General features: G+C 68.2%; 1 protein-coding gene across 2 annotated transcripts; it reads left to right on the top strand.

Moving 5' to 3' along the window:
* Positions 1-1050: 1050 nt before the first annotated feature.
* DMPK (DM1 protein kinase) lies at positions 1051-22673 on the top strand. 2 transcript variants are annotated; one of them, XM_071800810.1, is made up of 15 exons: positions 1051-1494; positions 4994-5085; positions 5163-5246; positions 7259-7354; positions 10260-10408; positions 11691-11784; positions 14900-15100; positions 16380-16697; positions 18289-18374; positions 18473-18839; positions 19609-19823; positions 20371-20468; positions 20589-20641; positions 20713-20793; positions 22116-22673. In XM_071800810.1, exons 1-15 carry the CDS (start codon positions 1299-1301, stop codon positions 22191-22193), a joined length of 2208 nt encoding a protein of 735 aa, XP_071656911.1. In that variant the 5' UTR covers positions 1051-1298; the 3' UTR covers positions 22194-22673. The 2 variants fall into 2 exon arrangements, with proteins under 2 accessions (XP_071656911.1, XP_071656912.1); XM_071800811.1 differs by lacking the exon at positions 20713-20793.
* The last annotated feature ends 240 nt before the right edge of the window (positions 22674-22913 follow it).

The following is a 22913-nucleotide window of genomic DNA, read 5'->3' as shown; positions in this document are numbered from 1 at the left end:
CTATGGGCTCTCTATAGGGCAGGACAGGTTTGTACAGGGTGTCTATGGGGTCTCTATAGGGCAGGATGGGTCTCTATGGGCTCTCTATAGGGCAGGGCAGGTCTCTATAGGGTGTCTATGGGGTCTCTATAGGGCAGGATGAGTCTCTATGGGCTCTCTATAGGGCAGGACAGGTCTCTATAGGGTGTCTATGGGGTCTCTATAGGGCAGGACAAGTCTCTATAGGGTAGGACAGGTCTCTACAGGGTGTCTATGGGGTCTCTATAGGGCAGGATGGGTCTCTGTAGGGTGTCTATGGGGTCTCTATAGGGCAGGACGGGTCTCTGTAGGGTGTTTCTGGGGTCTCTGTAGGGCAGGATGAGTCTCTATGGGCTCTCTATAGGGCAGGACAGGTCTCTATAGGGTTTCTATGGGGTCTCTATAGGGCAGGACGGGTCTCTCTAGGGTATTTATGGGGTCTCTATAGGGTGTCTATGGGGTCTCTATAGGGCAGGATGGGTCTCTGTAGGGTGTCTATGGGGTGTCTATAGGGCAGGACGGGTCTCTCTAGGGTATTTATGGGGTCTCTATAGGGTGTCTATGGGGTCTCTATAGGGCGGGCCGGGGTTAAGGCGGCGGCCCCTCCGCGCGCTCTTTAAAAGGGCAACGCGCGGCCCCGCCCCCTGCGGGCCCCACCCGCTCCCGGGCCCGGTCCCGGCGGCGGCGGCGGAGGCGCCGGGGGCAGCCGGTGGGGGGCGCTGCGGCACCGGGGGGGGTCGCGGTTCCCGGGGGGTCCTGGGGGATCCCGCTGTCCCGGGGGGGGTGTCCCGGGGGGTGTCCCGGGGCGCTCCCGCTGTCCCGGGGGTGTCCCGGAGGGTTTTCCGGTGTTCCGGGTGGGTTCCGGTGTCCCGGGGAGGTTCCGCTGTCCCGGGGGTGTCCCGAGGGGGGGCTCCGCTGTCCCGGGTGAGTTCCGGTGTCCCGGAGGGGAGTTCCGGTGTCCCAGGGGTATCCCGAGGGGGGTTCCGGTGTCCCGACCCCCAACGGGGTGTCCGGGGGGGGGACCCCGGTGTCCCGGTGACTCTGGGGGGTGAGTCCGGTGTTTATCTCCTGTCCGTGTGTCCCATCCCCGCTGACACCCGTTCCTCCCCCCCGGGGCCGCTCCCACCCGCGCTCACCGGCTGCCCCGTCCCCGGTAGGCGGGTGCAGGAGCTCCCGGTCCCACCCGGTAACCGGCGTCACCGCTCGGTCCCCGGTAGCGCCCCCCCCGCCGCCCCTCCCGGTGGGCGGACGCGGCGGCGGGAGCGGCCCCGGGCCCGGCGATGGCGGCGCCCCCGGGGCGGCGGGAGCGGCTGCGGGCGCTGGCGCTGGGGCGGGGGGCGCTGGGACTGGAGGCGCTACTGGACTTACTGGTGGGACTGGTGGGGGGGCTGAGGCACCGGCTGCTGCTGCTCCGGGACGGCGGCGACGGGAACGGGAGCGACAGCGACAAACACGTCCGGGACTTTCTGAGCTGGGGTGAGCGGCGGGGGGGGCGCCGGGGGGGACGGGACGGGGGGACAGGGGACAGGGGGACACGGGACAGGGGGACACGGGGATGGGAACGGGGGGGACGGGACAGGGGGACATGGGGATGGGGACGGGGGGGACGAGACAGGGGGGACACGGCGATGGGAAAGGGGGGGACGGGACAGGGGGACACGGGGATGGGAACGGGGGGGACGGGACGGGGGACACGGGACAGGGGGACACGGGGATGGGGACGGGGGGGACGAGACAGGGGGGACACGGCGATGGGAAAGGGGGGGACGGGACAGGGGGACACGGGGATGGGAACGGGGGGGACACGGGACAGGGGGACATGGGGATGGGGACGGGGGGGACGGGTCAGGGGGGACACGGGGATGGGAAAGGGGGGGACGGGACAGGGGGGACACGGGGATGGGAACGAGGGGGACGGGACAGGGGGACACGGGACAGGGGGACACGGGGATGGGAACGGGGGGACACGGGACAGGGGGACACGGGGATGGGAAAGGGGGGGACGGGACGGGGAACACGGGACAGGGGGACATGGGGATGGGGACGAGGGGGACGGGACAGGGGGACACGGGGATGGGAAAGGGGGGGACGGGACGGGGAACACGGGACAGGGGGACACGGGGATGGGGACGAGGGGGACGGGACAGGGGGACACGGGGATGGGAAGAGTGGGGACGGGACGGGGGGACAGGGGGACACGGGACGGGAGGACACGGGAGAGGGGGACATGGGAATGGGGACGGGGGACATGGGGACAGGGGGGACATGGGGATGGGACGGGAGGGACGGGACAAGGGGGACACGGAGATGGGGGACACGGGAGAGGGGGGCACGGGGATGGGAAAGGGGGACACCGGACAGGGGGACACGGGACAGGGGGGACATGGGGATAGGAGCGGGGGACAGGGGGGACACGGGGATAGGAACGGGCTCATGGGACAGGGGGACGGGAACGGGGGGACACGGGACAGGGGGACACGGGGATGGGAACGGGGGTTATGGGACAGGGGGACGGCAACGGGGGGACACGGGGACAGGAACGGGGTTACGGGACAGGGGGGACACGGGGACAGGACAGCGGGGTCCGTGGGCGGGGGCGTCACCGGGACCGGGGGGGCTTGACCGGAGTGTTTGGGATGGGGGGTTACGGGACATGGGGGGGACATGGGGACGGAACGGGGGGGACACGGGTTCGGGACCGGGGGGTACGGAACAGGGGGGAAACATGGGGATGGGACCGGGGGGTCCGGGACACGGGGGGGCACGGGTTCGGGGCCGGGGGGTCCGGGACCGGGGGGGCACGGGTTCGGGACCGGGGGGTCCGGGACAGGGGGGACATGGGGACGGAATCGAGGGGTCCGGGACACGGGGGGGCACGGGTTCGGGACCGGGGCGGGGGGGTTATCCGGGGACCATAGAGTCCTGTCCGGGGGGGGTACGGGGGGGATTGTGATCCGGTACCGGGGGGGGTGTGATCCGGTACCGGGGGGGGGTCGGACACCTGCGGCCCCTCCTGCGGCCGGCGGGACCGGACACCGGGGTCCCCTGGTGGGTGGGGGGGGTGTCCCGGTCGGCCGGGCCCGGGGTGGGGGTGGCGGGGGGGGGGGGCAGCGGCTCCGCTCCTTTTCTGGGCACGTCGGGCCCGGCCCCCCCCGCGGGCGCCGAGCGCTGCGCGGCCATAAATGGGCTGAGGGTGCGCGGCCGCCCCCCCCGAGCCGGTACCGAGGGTGTCGCACCCCCCCGGGATTGTCACCTCCCACGGGGTTGTCACCCCCCCCCCGGGACTGTCAACCCCGCCCCCGGGATTGTCCCCCCCCCCCTCCGCCGGGGATTGTCACCCCCCCCCCCCGCACCCCAACACCCCCCATGTGACCCCCCCAGTGCCTCAACTCCCCCGTAGTGGATTCTCCAGTCGCTTGTACTGGGGTTGTGCCCCCCCATAGACACCCCGCACCCGCAAATCCCACCCCATGGGTGCTGACCCCAATGGGTGCTGCCCCCCCCCCCCATGGGTGCTGACCCCTCCGTGGGGCTGACACCCCCACCATGGGTGCTGCCCCCCACCCATAGGTGCTGAACCCCATGGGTGCTCCCCCCCACCCGTGGGTGCTGACCCCCCCCCCAATCATGGGTGGTGACCCCCCAATGGATGCTCCCCCCCACCCATGGGTGCTGACCCCCCCAATGGATGCTGACCCCCCCAATCATGGGTGATGACCCCACCCCCCCCCCGGATGCTGAACCCCCAATCATGGGTGCTGAACCCCTATGGGTGCCCCCCTGCCATGGGTGCTGAACCCCCCCCCCCCCATGGGTGCTGCCCCCTCAATGGATGCTGATCCCCTCCCCCACCCATGGGTGCTGATCCCCCCACCCATGGGTGCTGACCCCCAAATGGGGCTGACCCCCCCCCCAACCATGGGTGCTGACCCCCAAATGGGGTTAACCCCCACCCCCACCCATGGGTGCTGACCCCTAAATGGGGCTGACTCCCCCCCACCCATGGGTGCTGACCCCCCAATGGATGCTGACTCCCCCCACCCATGGGTGCTGACCCCCAAGTGGTTGCTGATCCCCAAATGGGTGCTTCCCCCCAACCATGGGTGCTGACCCCCCAAAGGATGCTGAACCCCCCCCCCAACCATGGGTGCTGACCCCCTCCATGGCCGCTGCCCCCTATGGGTGCTGAGTGCCCATGGGTGCTCCCCTCCACCCATGGGTGCTGACCCCCCCCAAGGGATGCTGAGCCCCCCACCCACGGGTGCTGACCCCTATGGGTGCTCCTCCCCACCCATGGGTGCTGACCCCTCCCCCCCCCAATGGATGCTGACCCCCTACCCATGGGTGCTGACCCCTATGGGTGCTCCTCCCCACCCATGGGTGCTGACTCCCCCCCCAATGGATGCTGACCCCCTACCCACGGGTGCTGACCCCTATGGGTGCTCCTCCCCACCCATGGGTGCTGAACCCCCCAATGGATGCTGACCCCCCACCCACGGGTGCTGACCCCTATGGGTGCTCCTCCCCACCCATGGGTGCTGACCCCCCCCAATGGATGCTGACCCCCTACCCATGGGTGCTGACCCCTATGGGTGCTCCTCCCCACCCATGGGTGCTGAACCCCCCAATGGATGCTGACCCCCCACCCACGGGTGCTGACCCCTATGGGTGCTCCTCCCCACCCATGGGTGCTGACTCCCCCCCCAATGGATGCTGACCCCCCCACCCACGGGTGCTGACCCCCACCCATGGGTGCTGGGCCCCTCCCCCCCCCCAAAGGATGCTGACCCCCCCACCCACGGGTGCTGACCCCCACCCATGGGTGCTTGGCCCCACCCCCCCCCCAAAGGATGCTGACCCCCCCCACCCACGGGTGCTGACCCCCACCCATGGGTGCTTGGCCCCACCCCCCCCCCCCAAAGGATGCTGACCCCCCCACCCACGGGTGCTGACCCCCACCCATGGGTGCCCCCAGCCGAGCCCGTGGCCTCGCGGGTGCAGGAGCTGCAGCTGCAACGAAGCGACTTCGAGATCTTGAAGGTGATCGGGCGCGGGGCCTTCAGTGAGGTGAGGGGACACGGGGGGGGGACACGGGGGTGACACCGGGGGTGACGCCGGGGGTGACACCGGGGGTGACGCCGCAGGTGGCCGTGGTGCGGATGAAGGAGTCGGGGCAGATTTACGCCATGAAGATCATGAACAAGTGGGACATGCTGCGGCGCGGGGAGGTGAGGGGACACCGGGGACACCGGGGGACATGGGGGACACTGGGGACATGGGGGACACTGGGGACATTGAGGACACTGGGGACATGGAGGACACACAGGACATGGGGGACACAGGGGACATCGGGGACACTGGAGACATGGGGGACACTGGGGACATTGGGGACACCGGGGGACATGGGGTACACTGGGGACATGGGGGACACAGGGGACATGGGGAACACTGGAGACATGGGGGACACTGGGGACATGGAGGACACACAGGACATGGGGGACACAGGGGACATTGGGGATACTGGGGGACATGGGGGACACTGGGGACATGGGGGACACTGGGGGAGGTGAAGGGACACTGGGACCTTGGGGACACCGGGGGAGGTGAGGGGACAACAGGGACCTTGGGGACACTGGGGACATGCGGGACACTGGGGGACCTTGGGGACGCTGGGGGACATGGGGGACACTGGGGACATGGGGGACACTGAGGACATTGGAGACACTGGGGGAGGTGAGGGGACAACAGGGACCTTGGGGACACTGGGGACACACAGGACATGAGGGACACGGGGGACATTGGGGGCATGGGGGACACTGGGGACATTGGGGACACTGGGGGAGGTGAAGGGACACTGGGACCTTGGGGACACCGGGGGAGGTGAGGGGACAACGGGGACACTGGGGACATTGGGGACACGCAGGACATGGGGGACACTGGGGACATGGGGGACACTGGGGGAGGTGAAGGGACACTGGGACCTTGGGGACACCGGGGGAGGTGAGGGGACAACGGGGACCTTGGGGACACTGGGACACCGGGGACCTTGGGGACACCGGGGGACATTGGGGACATGGGGGACACTGGGGGACATTGGGGACACTGGGGACATTGGAGACACTGGGGGAGGTGAGGGGACACTGGGGACATTTGGGGACACTGGGAACATTGTGGATATTTGGGACATTGGGGCACTGGGGACATGGGGGACTTTGGGAGACACTGAGGGAGGTGAGGGGACAACGGGGACCTTGGGGACACCAGGGAACACTGAGGACATTGGGGGACATGGGAGATATTTGGGACATGGGGACAATGGGGACATGGGGGACACTGGAGACACTGGGGGACATTGGGGGAGTTGAGGGGACACTGGGGGACACTGGGGGAGGTGAGGGGACACTGGGGGACATTGGGGGAGTTGAGGGGACACTGGGGGAGGTGAGGGGACACTGGGGGACACTGGGGGAGGTGAGGGGACACCGGGGACATTGGGAACACTGAGGACATGGGGGACACTGGGGACATTGGAGACACTGGGGGACATTGGGGACATGTGGGACACTGGGGACACTGGGGGAGGTGAGGGGACATTGGGGACATGGGGGACACTGGGGATATTGGGGGACACTGGGGGAGGTGAAGGGACACTGGGGACATTGGGGACACTGGGGGAGGTGAGGGGACACTGGGGACATTGGGGACACTGGGGACATTGGGGGCACTGGGGGACATTGGGGGAGTTGAGGGGACATTGGGGGACACTGGGGGAGGTGGGGGGACACTGAGGGACATTGGGGGACACTGAAGGACACGGGGGACATTGGGAGAGGTGAGGGGACACTGAGGGACATTGGGGGACACTGAAGGACACGGGGGACATTGGGGATATTTGGGACACTGGGGGCATTGGGGGACACTGAGGACATTGGGGACACTGGGGATACGGGGGGACAATGGGGGAAGTGAGGGGACACTGGGGATACTGGGGGACAATGGGGAAGGTGAGGAGACACTGGTGACATTGGGGGACACTGGGAGGGGACAAAGGGGTGCAGAGGGGACACGGGGTGACAGGGACAGAGGTGGCACTGGGGGAGGGGGTGACCCTGTGTCCCTGCGCTGAGTTGGGGGGGGGGGGGTGACATTCCAGGTGACCTGGGGGGGTGGTGACGCCGTGGGGGGGGAGGTGACCCCGTGACCCCGTGACCCCGTGTCCCCCGTGTCCCCGTGTCCCCAGGTGTCCTGTTTCCGGGAGGAGCGGGAGGTGCTGGCGCGGGGGGACCAGCGCTGGATCACCCGCCTGCACTTCGCCTTCCAGGACCCCCAGTGCCTGGTGAGGGGACACCGGGGGACACCTGGGGACACCTGGGGACACCTCACCCCTGGGGACACCCTGGGGACACCTGAGGAATACCTGGGGACACCTGGGGAATACCCTGGGGACACCTGGGGACACCCCACCCCTGGGGACACCCCCTTGGGGACACCCCCTTGGGGACACCCTGGGGACACCCCACCCCTGGGGACACCTGGGGACACCTTGGGGACACCTGAGGAATACCTGGGGACACCTGGGGAATACCCTGGGGACACCTGGGGACACCTGGGGACACCCCACCCCTGGGGACACCTGGGCACACCCTGGGGACACCTGGAGAATACCCCGGGGACACCTGGGGACACCCTGGGGACACCTGAGGAATACCTGGGGACACCTGGGGAATACCCTGGGGACACCTGGGGACACCCTGGGGACACCTGGAGAATACCCTGGGGACACCTGGGGACACCCCACCCCTGGGGACATCCTGGGAACACCTGGGGACACCCCACCCCTGGGGACATCCTGGGGACACCTGAGGAATACCTGGGGACACCTGGGGACACCTGGGGACACCCTGGGGATACCTGGGGACACCTGGGGACACCCCACCCCTGGGGACACCTGGGCACACCCTGGGGACACCTGGAGAATACCCTGGGGACACCTGGGGACACCCCACCCCAGGGGCCATCCTGGGGACACCCCACCCCTGGGGACATCCTGGGGACACCTGAGGAATACCTGGGGACACCTGGGGACACCTCACCCCTGGGGACACCCTGGGGACACCTGGGGACCCTGGGGACACCCTGGGGACACCTGGGGACACCCCACCCCTGGGGACACCTGGGGAATACCCTGGGGACACCTGGGGACACCTCACCCCTGGGGACACCTGGGGAATACCCTGGGGACACCTGGGGACACCTGGGGACACCCCACCCCTGGGGACACCTGGGCACACCCTGGGGACACCTGGAGAATACCCCGGGGACACCTGGGGACACCCCACCCCTGGGGACACCCCCTTGGGGACACCCCCTTGGGGACACCCTGGGGACACCCCACCCCTGGGGACATCCTGGGGACACCTGGGGACACCTGAGGAATACCTGGGGACACCTGGGGAATACCCTGGGGACACCTGGGGACACCTCACCCCTGGGAACACCCTGGGGACACCTGGGGACCCTGGGGACACCCTGGGGACACCTGGGGACACCCCACCCCTGGGGACACCTGGGGAATACCCTGGGGACACCTGGGGAATACACCTGGGGAATACCCCGTGTCCCCATCCCCGTGTCCCCATCCCATCCCCGTGTCCCCATCCTGTCCCCCTGTCCTCATCCCCATGTCCCCATCCCTGTGTCCCCACCCCCGTGTCCCCATCCCATTCCCATGTCCCTGTCCCCATATCCCCATCCTGTCCCTGTGTCCTCATTCCCGTGTCCCCATCCCATCCCCGTGTCCCCAGCCCTGTCCCCATCCCATCCCCATGTCCCCAGCTGTGTCCCCAGCCCTGTCCCCATCCCATCCCTGTGTCCCCAGCCCTGTCCCCATCCCATCCCCATGTCCCCAGCTGTGTCCCCAGCCCTGTCCCCATCCCATCCCATCCCATCCCACCCCATCCCATCCCATCCCATCCCATCCCATCCCCATGTCCCCAGCCCCATGTCCCTGTCCCCATCCCCATGTCCCCATCCCTGTGTCCCCATCCCATCCCCACGTCCCCAGCCTCATGTCCCTGTCCCCATCCCCGTGTCCCCATCCCATCCCCATGGCCCTGTCCCCGTGTCTCCATCCCGTCTCTGTGTCCCCATCCTCATGTCCCCATCCCATCCCTGTGTCCCCATCCCTATGTCCCAATCCCATCCCCATGTCCCCATCCCCATGTCCCCATCCCCATGTCCCCATCCCATTCCTGTGTCCCCATTCCCGTGTCCCCATCCCCATGTCCCCATCCCATCCCCGTGTCCCCATCCCATTCCTGTGTCCCCATTCCCGTGTCCCCATCCCCATGTCCCCATCCCATCCCCATGTCCCCATCCCATTCCTGTGTCCCCATTCCCGTGTCCCCATCCCCATGTCCCCATCCCATCCCCATGTCCCCAGCCCATCCCCATGTCCCCATCCCCATGTCCCCATCCCCGTGTCCCCATCCCATCCCCATGTCCCCATCCCCATGTCCCCATCCCCATGTCCCCATCCCATCCCCATGTCCCCATCCCCATGTCCCCATCCCCGTGTCCCCATCCCATCCCCATGTCCTCGTCCCATTCCCGTGTCCCCATTCCCGTGTCCCCATCCCCGTGTCCCCATCCCCATGTCCCCATCCCATCCCCGTGTCCCCAGCCCATCCCCATGTCCCTGTCCCCATGTCCCCATCCCGTGTCTGTGTCCCCATCCCCATGTCCCCATCCCATCCCTATGTCCCCATCCCCGTGTCCCCATCCCATCCCCATGTCCCTGTCCCCATGTCCCCATCCCGTCTCTGTGTCCCCATCCCTGTGTCCCCATCCCATCCCTATGTCCCCATCCCTGTGTCCCCATCCCATCCCCATGTCCCCATCCCATCCCCATGTCCCCATTCCCGTGTCCCCATCCCCATGTCCCCATCCCATCCCCGTGTCCCCAGCCCATCCCCATGTCCCCATCCCCATGTCCCCATCCCCATGTCCCCATCCCATCCCCATGTCCCCATCCCCGTGTCCCCATCCCCGTGTCCCCATCCCCATGTCCTCGTCCCATCCCCGTGTCCCCATTCCCGTGTCCCCATCCCCGTGTCCCCATCCCCATGTCCCCATCCCATCCCCATGTCCCCATCCCCATGTCCCCATCCCATCCCCGTGTCCCCATCCCATCCCCATGTCCCCGTCCCCGTGTCCCCATCCCGATGTCCCTGTCCCCGCAGTACCTGGTCATGGAGTACTACGTGGGGGGGGACCTGCTGACGCTGCTCAGCAAGTTCGGGGACCGGCTCCCCCTGCCCATGGCGCGGTTCTACCTGGCAGAGCTCGTCATGGCCATCGACTCCGTGCACCGCCTGGGATACGTGCACCGGTGGGACGGGGACGTGGGGACATTGGGGACACGGGGGGACATGGGGGAATGGGGGGACACAGGGACATGGCAGGACATGGGGACATGGCGGGACATGGGGACACAGGGGCCATGGGGGACATTGACTCCATGCACCGCCTGGGATTCGTGCACCGGTGGGACAGGGGACGTGGGGACAGGGGGGACATTGGGGACATGGGGGAATGGGGGGACACAGGGACATGGGGGGACATGGGGGGACATGGGGGATATGGGGTCATCGACTCCATGCACCGCCTGGGATACGTGCACTGGTGGGATGGGGGACGTGGGGACATGGGGGGACACTGGGGACATGGGGGGGATGTGGGGGACACAGGGACATAGGGGGAGATGGGGACATGGGGGGTCATGGGAGATATGGGGTCATCGACTCTGTGCACCTCCTGGGATCCGTGCACCTCCTGGGATACGTGCACTGGTGGGACGGGGACATGGGGGGACATTGGGGACATGGGGGGACATGGAGGAATGGGGGGACATGGGGGGATGTGGGGACATGGGGGGACATGGGGGATATGGGGTCATCGACTCCATGCACCGCCTGGGATACGTGCACCGGTGGGACAGGGGACGTGGGGACATGGGGGGACACTGGGCACATGGGGGGACATGGGGGAATGGGGGGACACAGGGACATGGCGGGACATGGGGACATGGGGGGACATGGGGGAATGGGGGGGACACAGGGGGGACATGGGGGATATGGGGTCATCAACTCTGTACACCCCCTGGGATATGTGCACCGGTGGGATGTGGGGACACAGGGGGACATGGGGGGACATGGGGACATAGGGGAATGGGGGGATACGGAGGGACATGGGGACATGGGGGGACATGGGGACACAGGGGGACACAGGGGGACATGGGGACATAGTGGAATGGGGGGACATGGGGACACGGGGGGACATTGGGACATAGGGGGATGTGGGGACATGGGGGGACAGGGTATGGGGTTGGGGACATGTGGCAAGGACATGGGGGGACACAGCACAGGGCTGGGGACACACCAGGGGGCCAGGGGACAGGCTGGGGACACAGGGGACACAGCACTGGGCTGGGGACACGTGGGGACACGGCAGGGGGTTGGGGACACCTTGGGGGGACATGGGGACAAGGCGCGAGGATGGGGACACACAGAGGGGACAAAGGAGGAATGTGGGGACACAGGAGGGACAGGGGGGGGCTCAAGGGGCCTGGGGCCATGGAGGGGACACACGAGGTGACAGAGGCCACCCCCTAGGGACATCAAGCCCGACAACATCCTGCTGGACCGGCAGGGCCACGTCCGCCTTGGGGACTTCGGCTCCTGCCTCAAGCTGGGACCCGATGGCACCGTGAGTGGGGACAGGGGACAGGGGGACAGGGATGGGGGACATGGGGACACACATGGGGACACACATGGGGACACAGGTGACCTGGAGCTCAATGTGTCTACGAGCACCCAGAGAATCCCCCACACGTCCTTGTGTCCCTTGTCTGTCCCTTGTCCCCATATTCCCTGGCCCCTGTCCCTGTGTCCCCCATCCCCATTCCAATGTGCCTGTGTCCCCATGTCCCCGTGTCCCCTCTCCCCACGTTCCCTGGCCCACATCCCTGTCCCCATGTCCCCCTGTTCTAATGTCCCCATGTTCCACATCCCCATTCCAATGTCCCTGTCCCCATGTCCCCGTGTCTCTATGTCCCCTGTGTCCCTATGTCCCTGTGTCCCCATGTCCCTGTGTCCCCATGTCCCTGTGTCCCACATCTCCATTCCAATGTCCCTGTGTCCCCATGTCCTGTGTTCCTGTCCGCATTCCAACACCCCTGTGTCCCAATGTCCCTGTGTCCCCATGTCCCCTGTTCTAATGTCCTTGTGTCCCTCATCCCCATTCCAATGTCCCTGTGTCCCCATGTCCCTGTGTCCCCATGTCCCCTGTTCTAATGTCCCCGTGTTCCCCATCCCCATTCCAATGTCCCTGTGTCCCCGTGTCCCTGTGTCCCCACATCCCCTGTTCCAATGCCCCTGTGTCCCCATGTCCCTGTGTCCCCATGTCCCCTGTTCTAATGTCCCCGTGTTCCCCATCCCCATTCCAATGTCCCTGTGTCCCCATGTCCCTGTGTCCCCACATCCCCTGTTCCAATGTCCCTGTGTCCCCATGTCCCTGTGTCCCCGTCCCCACTCCAACACCCCTGTGTCCCCATGTCCCCTGTGCCCATGTCCCCATGTCCCCCATCCCCATTCTAATGTCCCTGTGTCCCCACATCCCCTTTCCCAACACCCCTGTGTCCCCATGTCCCTGTGTCCCCATGTCCCCTGTTCCAATGTCCCTGTCCCCATGTCCCCTGTGTCCCCATGTCCCCACGTCCCCATGTTCCTGTGTCCCCATGTCCCTGTGTCCCCATGTCCCCTGTTCCAATGTCCCTGTGTCCCCACCCCCATGACGTCCCCATGTCCCCATCCCCGTGACATCCCTGTGACGTCCCCGTGTCCCCATCCCTGTGACATCCCTGTGACACCCCATGACGTCCCCATGTCCCCATCCCCGTGACATCCCTGTGACACCCCATGACGTCCCCATGTCCCCATCCCTGTGACATCCCCGTGACGTCCCCGTGTCCCCATCCCTGTGACATCCCCATGATGTCCCCATGTCCCCATCCCCATGACATCCCTGTGACGCCCCCATGACGTCCCCGTGTCCCCATCCCTGTGACACCCCTGTGACGTCCCCGTGTCCTCATCCCTGTGACATCCCCATGACGTCCCCATGTCCCCATCCCCATGACATCACTGTGACGCCCCCATGACGTCCCCGTGTCCCCATCCCTGTGACACCCCTGTGACGTCCCCGTGTCCTCATCCCCGTGACATCCCTGTGACACCCCATGACGTCCCCGTGTCCTCATCCCCGTGACATCCCTGTGACACCCCCATGACATCCCCGTGTCCCCATCCCTGTGACATCCCCATGACGTCCCCGTGTCCCCATCCCTGTGACACCCCCATGACGTCCCCGTGTCCCCATCCCTGTGACATCCCCATGACGTCCTCATGTCCCCATCCCCGTGACACCCCCATGACGTCCCCATGTCCCCATCCCCGTGACGCCCCCATGACGTCCCCTTGTCCCCATCCCCATGACATCCCCGTGACGCCCCCATGACGTCCCCGTGTCCCCATCCCCGTGTCCCCGTCCCCGTGACCCCCCATGATGTCCCCGTGTCCCCATCCCCTTGTCCCCATCCCCGTGTCCCCATCCCCGTGACACCCCCATGACATCCTTGTGTCCCCATCCCCGTGACATCCCCATGACGTCCCCGTGTCCCCGTCCCCGTGTCCCCATCCCCGTGTCCCCATCCCCGTGTCCCCATCCCCGTGTCCCCCCCATGACATCCCTGTGTCCCCATCCCCATGACACCCCCATGACGTCCCCATGTCCCCATCCTGATGACACCCCCATGATGTCCCCGTGTCCCCATCCCCTTGTCCCCCTCCCCATGTCCGCATCCCCGTGTCCCCATCCCCTTGTCCCCCTCCCCGTGTCCCCATCCCCTTGTCCCCATCCCCGTGTCCGCATCCCCGTGTCCCCATCCCCGTGATGCCCCCATGACGTCCCTGTGTCCCCATCCCCTTGTCCCCATCCCCGTGTCCCCATCCCTGTGACACCCCCATGACATCCTTGTGTCCCCATCCCCGTGACACCCCCATGACGTCCCCGTGTCCCCATCCCCATGTCCCCATCCCCGTGTCCCCATCCCCGTGTCCCCATCCCCGTGTCGCCCCCATGACGTCCCTGTGTCCCCGTCCCCTTGTCCCCATCCCCATGTCCCCATCCCCGTGTCCCCATCCCCGTGTCCCCATCCCCGTGTCGCCCCCATGACGTCCCTGTGTCCCCATCCCCATGACGCCCCCATGACGTCCCCGTGTCCCCGTCCCCTTGTCCCCATCCCCGTGTCCCCATCCCCGTGTCCCCATCCCCATGACGCCCCCATGACGTCCCTGTGTCCCCATCCTGATGACACCCCCATGACGTCCCCGTGTCCCCATCCCCTTGTCCCCATCCCCGTGTCCGCATCCCCGTGTCCCCATCCCCGTGATGCCCCCATGACGTCCCCGTGTCCCCGTCCCCGTGTCCCCATCCCCATGTCCCCATCACCGTGTCCCCATCCCCGTGTCCCCATCCCCGTGATGCCCCCATGACGTCCCTGTGTCCCCATCCCCATGACGCCCCCATGACGTCCCCATGTCCCCATCCCCGTGATGCCCCCATGACATCCCTGTGTCCCCATCCCCATGACGCCCCCATGACGTCCCCATGTCCCCATCCCCGTGATGCCCCCATGACGTCCCTGTGTCCCCATCCCCGTGATGCCCCCATGACGTCCCTGTGTCCCCATCCCCATGACACCCCCATGACGTCCCCGTGTCCCCATCCCCGTGACACCCCCATGACGTCCCCGTGTCCCCAGGTGCGCTCGGCGGTGGCCGTGGGGACCCCTGACTACCTGTCCCCCGAGATGCTGCTGGCGGTGGAGGACCCGTCGCGCTCCTACGGGCCCGAGTGCGACTGGTGGGCGCTGGGGGTCCTGGCGTTCGAGATGTTCTTCGGGCACCCCCCCTTCTTCGCCGAGAGCCTCCCCGAGACCTACGCCAAGATCCTGCACTTCCAGGTGCTCGCGGGGGGCGCTGGGGGGCACTGGGAGGTGCTGGGAGGTACTGGGCGGCATTGGGAGGCATTGAGAGGGAGTTGAGGGGCACTAGGAGGGCACTGGGAGGTGCTGGGAGGTACTGGGGGGCATTGGGATGCACTAAGGGGGCATTGGGAGGGAGTTGGGGGGCATTGGGAGGACACTGGGAGGGCACTGGGAGGACATTGGGGGGCACTGGGAGGTATTGGGGGGCACTGGGATGCACTAAGGGGGCATTGGGAGGGAGTTGGGGGGCGTTGGGAGGACACTGGGAGGGCACTGGGAGGACATTGGGGGGCACTGGGAGGTATTGGGGGGCACTGGGATGCACTAAGGGGGCATTGGGAGGGAGTTGGAGGGCATTGGGAGGACACTGGGAGGGCACTGGGAGGACATTGGGGGGCACTGGGAGGTATTGGGGGGCACTGGGATACACTAAGGGGGCACTGGGAGGACATTGGGGGGCACTGGGAGGTATTGGGGGGCACTGGGATGCACTAGGGGGGCATTGGGAGGGAGTTGGAGGGCATTGGGAGGGCACTGGGAGGGCACTGGGAGGACATTGGGGGGCACTGGGACTTACTGGGAGGTACTGGGGGGCATTGGGATGCACTAAGGGGGCATTGGGAGGGAGTTGGGGGGCGTTGGGAGGGCACTGGGAGGACATTGGGGGGCACTGGGACTTACTGGGAGGTACTGGGGGGCATTGGGATGCACTAAGGGGGCATTGGGAGGGAGTTGGGGGGCATTGGGAGGGCACTGGGAGGACATTGGGGGGCACTGGGAGGTATTGGGGGGCACTGGGATACACTAAGGGGGCATTGGGAGGGAGTTGGGGAGCGTTGGGAGGACACTGGGAGGGCACTGGGAGGACATTGGGGGGCACTGGGAGGCACTGGGAGGTACTGGGGGGCATTGGGATGCACTAAGGGGGCATTGGGAGGGAGTTGGGTGGCGTTGGGAGGACACTGGGAGGGCACTGGGAGAACATTGCGGGGCACTGGGAGGTACTGGGGGGCATTGGGATGCAATAAGGGGGCATTGGGAGGGCACTGGGAGGGCATTGGGAGGCACTGGGAGGTACTGGGAAGGCACTGGGAGGCACTGGGAGGGAGTTGGGGGGCACTGGGAGCCCTGGGGGGCACTGGGAGGACATTGGGGGATGCTGGGGGGGCACTGGGAAGTGCTGGGGGGGCACTGGGAGGTCCCTGGGCCATTACTGGGTGTTACTGGTCCTTACTGGGCCGCCCCCCCCCTCCAGGACCACCTGCACCTCCCGGATGAGCCGGAGGCGGAGCCAGCGGGCGGGGGAGTGTCCAGCGGCGGAGTGGGCGTGTCCCAGGCGGAGGGGGCGTGGCCTCGCGTGCCGGCGGCGGCGCGCGAGCTGGTGCGCGGGCTGCTGTGCGCGCGGGAGGCGCGGCTGGGGCGGGGCGGCGCGCGCGACTTCCGGCGGCTGCCGCTGTTCGCGGGGCTGCGCTGGGCCCGGCTCCGCCGCTCCGCGCCGCCCTTCGCGCCCGCGGCCGCCGGGGCCGCCGACACCTCCAACTTCGACGTGCTGGACGACTGCCTCAGCCAGCCGGTGCGGGCGGGGCGCGGGAGCCGCGGGAGCGCCCCAGCCCGGGAGCGCGTCCCTCAGACCCCTTCCCGGGGGCCCCTTCCCGGTGTCCCCCCGTGGGACTCCCCCTGGGACCCCGTCCCCAAAACCCCATCCCGGGACTCTCCCCGGGGACCCCCATCCTGGGAACCCCATCCCGGGGACCCCATCCCAGGACCCCATCCCAGGGACCCCATCCCGGGGACCCCATCCCGGAGACCCCTTCCCGATGTCCCCCCGTGGGACTCCCTCTGGGACCCCGTCCCCAAAACCCCATCCCGGGACTCTCCCCGGGGACCCCCATCCTGGGAACCCCATCCCGGGGACCCCATCCCGGAGACCCCATCCCGGTATCCCCCCGTGGGACTCCCCCTGGGGACCCCATCCCCAAAACCCCATCCCGGGACCCTCCGCGGGGAGCCCATCCCAGGAACCCCATCCTGGGGACCCCATTCTGGGCACCCCATCCCGGGAGCCCATCCCGGGACCCCATCCCAGTATCCCCCCCGTGGGACTCCCCCTGGGGACCCCATCCCCAAAACCCCATCCCGGGACCCTCCCCGGGGCCCCCCATCCTGTGGACCCCATCCCGGGGACTCCATCCCTCAAACCCCATCCCGATATCCCTCCATGGGACTCCCCCTGGGGACTCCATCCCCAAAACCCCATCCCGGGACCCCATCCCAGGGAGCCCATCCCAGTATCTCCCCCAGGACCCCATTCCGGGAACCCCATCCCGGGGAGCCCATCCCCGTGGGACTCCCCTTGGGGACCCCATCCCCAAAACCCCATTCCGGGGAGCCCATACCAGGAGCCCCATCCTGGGGACCCCATCCCAGTAACCCCATCTCGGGAACCCCCATCCTGGGACTCCCCCGCGGGGGGACCCCATTCTGGGAACCCCATCCCTCAAACCCCATCCCGGTATCCCCCCCATTGGACCCCCCCTTGGGGTCCCCATCCCCAAGACCCCATCCCAGGGACCCATCCCGGGAGCCCCATCCCAGGGAGCCCATCCCTGGAACCCCCCATCCCAGAAACCCCATCCCGGGACCCCCATCCTGGGAACCCATCCCTGAAACTCCATCCCGGGACTCCCCCCAGGGACCCCCATCCCAGAGACCCCATCCCCAAAACCCCATCCTGGGACCCCTCCCAGGTCCCCCCTCCCGGGTTCCCCATCCCAGGATCCCCCTGTGCCCCCCCCATCCCTGGATCCCCATCCTGGGACCCCCCATAGGACACCACCCACCCCACAAACCCCATCCCGGGATCCCCCCATGGGACCCCGTTCCCCCAGGACCCCCAATCGCGGGCTCCCCCTGGGGACCCCCATCCCAGGCCCACCCCAATGGGACCCCCTGCCCCATCCCAGTATCCCCCTGTGGGACCCCCCCCTGGGGACCCCATCCTGGGACCCCCAGTCACTGATCCCCCCAGAGTCCCCTCATGGCCACTGCTGGGACCCCCCCCCACCCTTGGGACTCCTTTGGGACCCCCGCTTTGAAACTCTATCCTGGGACCCCCAAATTCACCCCCCCCATTGTCTAACACTCCCCCCCCCCGCCACTTCCAGGAGCCGCTTGGGGAGCCCTGGGACCCCCCCGAACTGGGGCTGCACCTCCCATTTGTGGGGTACTCGTACGCCCGCGGAGACTCCCAGTGAGTGGGGGGGGGTCTTGGGGATACAGGGGAGATGTTGGGGGGCCCCATGGGTATCCCCTGGTGACCCCCCCCCCATGTGTGTGTCCCCCCACTAGGGAGGAAGAGCCTGAAGAGGAAGATGAGGACGAGGAGTGGGACCAGGACATGGCCATGGAGCTGGAGGGGGACTGGGGGACCCCCCCGGAAACGGGGAGCCCCCTGCGCGTGGGGACACCCCTGGCCATAGGGACCCCCCCGCGTAGGGGGACTCCCCCACCCATGGGGCGCCCCCCACGGTCAGGGACGCCCCAACCTACAGAGACCCCTCCAGGCAGGGGAGCGCCCCCCCAAACTGGGGCACCCCCATCCCAAGTGACCCCCACAGCCCAGGGCACCCCCCCAGCCAAGGGGGCCCCCCCACGGACGTCGCCCCCTGACTGTGCAGCCACTCCGGGCACGGGCCCCCCCGGGGCACCCCCTGAGGTATGTGGGAGTAGGGGTGGAGGTTTTGGGGGGGTCCCAGGGCCTGGGGGGGGTCCCCGGTACCCCAGGAGGGGGGCAGTGCTGGGGAGGGTCCCGGTGGGGTGTCCAGGTCCCTGGGGTCCCTGTGTCCCAGTGCTGGGGGGGGGTGGTCCTGGTGTCCCAGGGGGGTTGGGGGGTTCATGGCGAGGGTCCTGGGGGTGTCCAGGTTTGGGGGGGGTCCCGGGGGGGTGTCCAGGTCCCCAGGGGTCCCGGGGCGTCCCAGGGGGGTGTCCAGGTCCCCAAGGGTCCCGGTTCCCACGGGGGTCCCAGGGGGGGTGTCCAGACTTTTGGGGGGTCCCGGGGGGATGTCCAGGTCCCCAGGGGTCCTGGTTCCCACAGGGGTCCTGGGAGGGTCTCGGGGGGGTGTCCAGGTCCCCAGGGGTCCCAGTTCCCACAGGGGTCCCGGGGGGGGTGTCCAGGGTCCCAGTTCCCACGGGGGTCCCGTGGGGGTGTCCAGGATTGTGGGGGGGGGTCCCGCGGGGGTGTCCAGGTCCCCATGGGTCCTGGTTCTCAGGGGGTCCCTGTGGGGGTGTCCAGGTTTGGGGGAGGGGGTCCCGGGGCTTGTCCAGGTCCCCAGGGGTCCCGGTTCCCACGGGGGTCCTGGGGGGGTGTCCATGTTTGTTGGGGAGTCCCGGGGGGTGTCCAGGTCCCCAGGGGTCCCGGTTCCCGCCGGTCCCGGTTCCCGGGGGGGGATCCCGGGGGGGTCTCCATGCAGACGCGGTTCCCGCAGGTGAGACCGACGGCTTCGGATCCCCCGGCGGAGGCGGGGCCAGGGCCGCAGGGGGCGGAGCCTGTGCACCAAGAGGCGGGGCCTGTAGCCGAAGGGGCGGAGCCTGTGCCCGAGGGGGCGGGGCTTCGCGCGGCGCTGGAGGCGGAGCGACGGGAGCGCGCGGCGCTGGAGCGCGAGCTGGGGCTGCTGCGCGCGGCCGGGCAGGGGCTGGCCCGGTACGGGGTGGGGGTACCGGAAACGGGGGGGGACACCGGGAACCGGGGCGGGTGGGGGGGGGGGGGGGGGGGGGTGTCCACCGGGAACTGTGGGGGCGTCACCGGGAAAAGGGCGGGGGGGGGGTCACTGGGAACTGTGGGGGTGTCATTGGGAACCAGGGAAGGGGGGGGGGGGTCACTGGGAACAGGGAGGCGGGGGGGAACACCAGGAACTGGGGGGGTGTCATTGGGACCCGGGGGGGGCACTGGGAACAGGGGTGGGGGGGCCATAGGAAACTGTGGGGGTGTTATTGGGTACCGAGGGGGGGTAATGGGGAACCAGTTGGGGGGGTCACTGGGAACCAGGGGGGTCACCGGGAACCTGGGGGGGGCGGTCAATGGGAACCAGGAGGGGACACCAGGAATAGGGAGGGGGGCAGTGGGAATTAGGGGTGGGGGTCACTGGGAACGGTGTGGGGGTATCAGTGTAAATGGGGGGGGTGTCACTGCCAACCGGGGCGGGGGGGGGTCCCACCTGACTCATGTGTCCCCCCCCTTCCCCAAAAAGGCGCCTGCAGGAGGTCGAGAGCCGCAACCTGGAACTGGAAGCGAAGCTGCGGCGGCTGCAGAGCCCCCCCCCGGGGCCTGGGCCCCCCCCGCATGAAGGCAAGAGCCCCCCAAACCCTCCCCTGGGTGGGGGATTACAGCTTCACCCCCTCCCCAAAACTGTTCGGGTGGGCGGGGGGTCTAACCCTGACACCCCCCCCCACCCCGTTTTGTTTGTAGGAGGCGCCGGAGCCCCCCCCGCCATCACGGCCCCCCCGGAGCCCCGGCCGGACGTAAGGGGGGTTTTGGGGGGGTGCGGGGTTTCGGGGTGCGGGGGCGCTGACGCTCTGTGCTCTCTCCGCAGCCCGGCCGCGGGGGCCCCCCCCGGCTTTTCCGCTCCCCCCTGGGGGTGCCCCTGTCCCGCCACCTGCTGCTCTGGGCCCGGGTACGTGCTGGCGCTGCCACTGTCACCGTCACTGTCACCGTCACTGTCACTGTCACCCCCCCCCCGCCAGGCATGGCTGCCACAATGCCACCCCCCCAGGGCTGGGACCCCCCCCCCCCACCACCACCCAGGGCACGGCCACCACCCCCAGAAGGGACAGTGACACCGGCAGCTGTCACCCCCCCCACCCCCAGTGCCACTGTCACCCCCCCCATGGCTCTGCCAGCACCCTGGGAAGTGTCACCTCGCTGTCAACCCCGCCCCAGCTGTCACCTCTGCCACCCCCAGGTTGTCACCCATGTCCCTGCCACCCCTGGGTTGTGTCACCAGTGTCCCCTCCCCACTCCTGGGCTGTCACCTCTGCCACCCCCAGGTTGTCACCCATGTCCCCCCCACCCCTGGGCTGTGTCATCCGTGTCCACCCCCCACCCCTGGGCTGTCACCTCTGCCACCTCCAGGTTGTCACCCATGTCCCCCCCCACCCCTGGGCTGTCACCTCTGCCACCTGCAGGTTGTCACCCATGTCTGCACCACCCCTGGGCTGTCACCTCTGCCACCCCCAGGCTGTGTCACCCATGTCCCCACCACCCCTGGGCTGTCACCTCTGCCACCCCCAGGCTGTGTCACCCATGTCCCCACCACCCCTGGGCTGTCACCTCTGCCACCTGCAGGTTGTCACCCATGCCCCCCTGGGCTGTCACCCATGTCCCCAGCACCCCTGGGCTGTCACCTCTGCCACCCCCAGGCTGTGTCACCCACGTTTCCGCCCCCCCCCCTCCCCAGGCTGTCACCTCTGCCACCCCGAGGTTATCACCCATGTCCCCTCCCCGGGCTGTCACCTCTGCCACCTGCAGGTTGTCACCCATGTCCCTGCCACCCCCAGGCTGTGTCACCCGTGTCCCCCCCACCCCTGGGCTGTCACCTCTGCCACCCCCAGGTTGTCACCCATGTCCCTGCCACCCCTAGGCTGTGTCACCCATGTCCCCCCCAGCCCTGAGCTGTCACCTCTGCCACCCCCAGGTTGTCACCCATGTCCCCCCCGGGCTGTCACCTCTGCCACCCGTGGGCTGTGTCACCCATGTCCCTGCCACCCCTGGGCTGTGTCACCCGTGTCCCCCCCACCCCTGGGCTGTCACCTCTGCCACCCCCAGGCTGTGTCACCCATGGCCCCGCCACCCCACATTGTCACCCAAGGCCACATCAAGCCATGTCCCCAAACTCTAGGGTGGTGTCCCCAAGGACAAAGGGACCCCGGGGGGGGCTGCGGGGGGAGGGGGGGGGGTGACAATGTCACCGCGCTGACCCCCCCACCCTGTCCCCAGGTCCCCCGTGCCGGTGCCACCAAGGACTGTCTGCTGCTCTGCGCCGGCCCCCCCACCCCCTCGGGGACTCCCCCTTGAGAGGCCCCCCCCCGCCGAGGGGACCCAGGCGTCCGGGTTCACCAGCACCCCCTGTTCTTGCACTTGAACCCCCCCCCTCTTCCCCACCGTGGGGTTGGGGGGGGGTGACACCCCCACTGTACATAGACCCCCCCCCGCCCAGAACCACTAGACACAGGGTGGGGGGGACCCAGGCATCCGGGCCGCCCCCCAGAAACGGGGGGGGCTGGGGTGTCCCCTGTCACCCCCATGACCCGCAACGAGGGGCGGCGGGACCCAAACCCCCCCCAGGTGGGTGCCCCCCCAGGGCCCCCCCACTAGTAATTTATTTGTAGGGACGCCCCACGTTTGCACTAAGCCCCCCCCTTATTTATACCCCCCCCCCCCCAAATTTTTTGACCCCTCCCCCTCTGTCCCCCTCCCCACAGCTTATTGTCCCCCCCTGGTTTGTTGTGTGTCCCCCCCCCGGGGAATCGATGACAATAAAGTTGTGTTTCTGCATTGGCCTCTGTGCTGGGGGGGGGGTGTTGGGGGGGGGGACACGACACCCAAAATGGCCCTGGGTGGGGGTGTTGTGTCCCCATTGTGTCACCCAATGTGTCCCCAGTGCTGGCGCATCCCCCGTGTCCCCCCCCGGTGTCCCCAGCATGATCCCCCCCAGCACCCAATGTGTCCCCCCCAGCACCCAATGTGTCCCCCAGTGTGTCCCAGTGTCTCCAATCTGACCCCCCCCCCCAGCAC

This window comes from Patagioenas fasciata, chromosome 33, assembly GCF_037038585.1.
Source record: "Patagioenas fasciata isolate bPatFas1 chromosome 33, bPatFas1.hap1, whole genome shotgun sequence".
NCBI lineage: Eukaryota > Metazoa > Chordata > Aves > Columbiformes > Columbidae > Patagioenas > Patagioenas fasciata.
The sequence above is the reverse complement of the archived record's forward strand: the minus strand, read 5'-3'. Positions and strand labels throughout refer to the sequence as shown.

What these genes read in the sequence shown, in the direction of transcription:
- DMPK (XM_071800810.1), top strand. Translation starts at nt 1,299, where the DNA reads ATGGCGGCGCCCCCGGGGCGGCGGGAGCGGCTGCGGGCGCTGGCGCTG. An exon ending in CCGGGACTTTCTGAGCTGGG is followed by an intron (nt 1,495 to 4,993) that starts GTGAGCGGCGGG and finishes GGGTGCCCCCAG; the next exon opens with CCGAGCCCGTGGCCTCGCGG. An exon ending in GCCGGGCAGGGGCTGGCCCG is followed by an intron (nt 19,824 to 20,370) that starts GTACGGGGTGGG and finishes TTCCCCAAAAAG; the next exon opens with GCGCCTGCAGGAGGTCGAGA.